This window comes from Arachis ipaensis, chromosome B03 (genome assembly GCF_000816755.2).
Source record: "Arachis ipaensis cultivar K30076 chromosome B03, Araip1.1, whole genome shotgun sequence".
NCBI classification, from domain to species: Eukaryota; Viridiplantae; Streptophyta; class Magnoliopsida; order Fabales; family Fabaceae; genus Arachis; species Arachis ipaensis.
The window spans coordinates 5,013,213-5,015,338 of record NC_029787.2 but is presented as its reverse complement, the minus strand read 5'-3'; the positions used below and the strand labels follow the sequence as shown (position 1 = coordinate 5,015,338).

Genomic DNA, 2,126 nt, shown 5'->3' with positions numbered 1-2,126 from the left:
AATCTCTCACTCTCTCTATAGGACTCAACTGCAAGGGAGTTATATGATACCTAAGACAAAGGTATATTAGGTATAAATCCATGGTGTGTAACTATGATAAAACTCAAAAATGAGAGATTTATCATATCAGTATTACTCCACTCAAGTAGGATTATCTTGGATGATAAAAGTATACCCACAATTATGACCAAATATTCTTAATGGTGAAAAATCATGTAGTTATCTTCATATGATAGTTGAAAATTGTTAAATGATAATTTAGTCAAACATATCAAATCATATAACGATTTTTAACTATCAACTTTATAAAGACTATTGCACGTAAATTTTCACCACCACTCTTAGTTTATAACAAGAAAACGACCAATGACAAAGCGAGAAACCCAAATAATTTCATATGAATTTGATCATAAATCGACACAGAATCAGAACTAGCTTTTCCTTTTGCCTTGTTATCATTATCATCGTCATCACCACTACTATCACTATTTTCATACTTGGGGTGATTAAAATTTGCCGGAACAATAGTATCCGGTGCAGCCTCATCATCGCCGGCAACACCGCCACCGGCGCCGGAAGGAGAAGGAGCAGAATCCTCAGAAGGATCCTTAAGGCTCTTAGGTAAACCTTGACCATGAGTGACATTGATTTGGAACCTTTGTCCACTTCTACATTGGTCACCATCATAGTCACTTGAGAAGAAGTAGGTGACACCTTCCTTCTTCAAAGGAACTGACACTGAGATTGAATGTGTTTCTGTGTTTGATGGATTTGATTGAAGCCATTGGTTTGTGTCTTTGTCTTGTGCATCATCATAGTCACATTGTTTGTATGTTGTTGCATTGTATGTTTGGACAACTGAGTGATTGGTGTCTGTGTTGAAAACTTCATGCATCAAAATTGAACAACAAAATCACCCAAATTAGTTAAAAAGTAATTGTTTTTATGTCATAAGAGAAACTATATGGATTAGAGGTATGAAAAATTGGTAATGAACCTAACTATGTAATTTATATGCATAAGTGTAAAAAAAAAAATTAAAATATTTAATTATAATATGGCTTCATTTAGCAACAACCTCATAAAACAAAATAGAGAGATATTATATTGAGATAGTTAGAAATTAAAAAATATTTATTTTTGTTGTCCTATATGGGTGGACAAAAATCACTGAGAAAAATATATTTGCCAAAAAAATATTTTATTTATCTTTCTACCTATCTTTTTATCTAAACATAAATTGTCATTTAATTATCTATGAATTCTTAACTTAATAGAATATTTAACATAATCATATTTTTCACTCTAAGTACTTCAATAGAAAAAAAGAAGGTATCTAATTGGATGACAAAATCTCTTGTAGTGTTAGGCATCAAATTAAGGCTTATGTGAAAAAAGGAGAGAAAAAAATAGAGCTAGTTAAGTGTTCAACCTAGTTGACCTTCAAAGTGTACACTTACTTTGAGATTATATGAAAAAAATATATAGTAAGATCATAAATACTCATATCAAACAACTAATAATTATTGTGTAAGATTAATAGATTATAGAATTGAATAAGATTATTGAAATGAAAGATTTATTGAGACAATAATAACTATAACGGTTCCGCTACGTTATCAACAGCATATCTGTCAATTTCTGCCAACTCTTATTTATAATTGTGTTTTATGGAAGTGTGTTCGTGGATGTGTCTAATAAAAATGTCTTTTTTATAGCTGTATTTAATAGAAGTGTTTTTATAGATATATTTTCTGAATGTGTCTCTTTATATATGTATTTAAAATATATTAATTATTAGACACATCTAATATATTAGACTCCCGGCAAACGCATGTATTTGTTTGTCACAAAAAAAAAGACACATCTACAAATACACTTCCATGAAACACAATTATAAATAAGAGTTGGCAGAAGTTGGCAGATAATATGATGGTACCCTATACTTTTCCTAACTATAATATTGGAATAAATGATCTATTTTCAAACATTGACCTACCTTCAACCCCCAACTGAATGCTCTAAAGTCTAAAGTTATACATGAACATGACTTGTCAATGCCTTTCTTCACTATTTCCACCGTCACAAAATATTCTCATAACATTAAAAAAAAAAAAGTTAAAAAG

The 2,126-nt window shown here is 30.1% G+C and overlaps 1 protein-coding gene across 1 annotated transcript in view; it reads right to left on the bottom strand.

Annotated features, from left to right (window-relative positions):
- Nucleotides 237-2,126, bottom strand: part of LOC107629067 (blue copper protein) — a 3,220-nt gene continuing 1,330 nt past the window's right edge. The window contains exon 2 of the mRNA XM_016331757.2: nt 237-885. Within this exon, the coding sequence (XP_016187243.1) occupies nt 347-885 (539 nt within the window). The 3' untranslated portion in view covers nt 237-346. The remainder of the gene's footprint in view (nt 886-2,126) is intronic.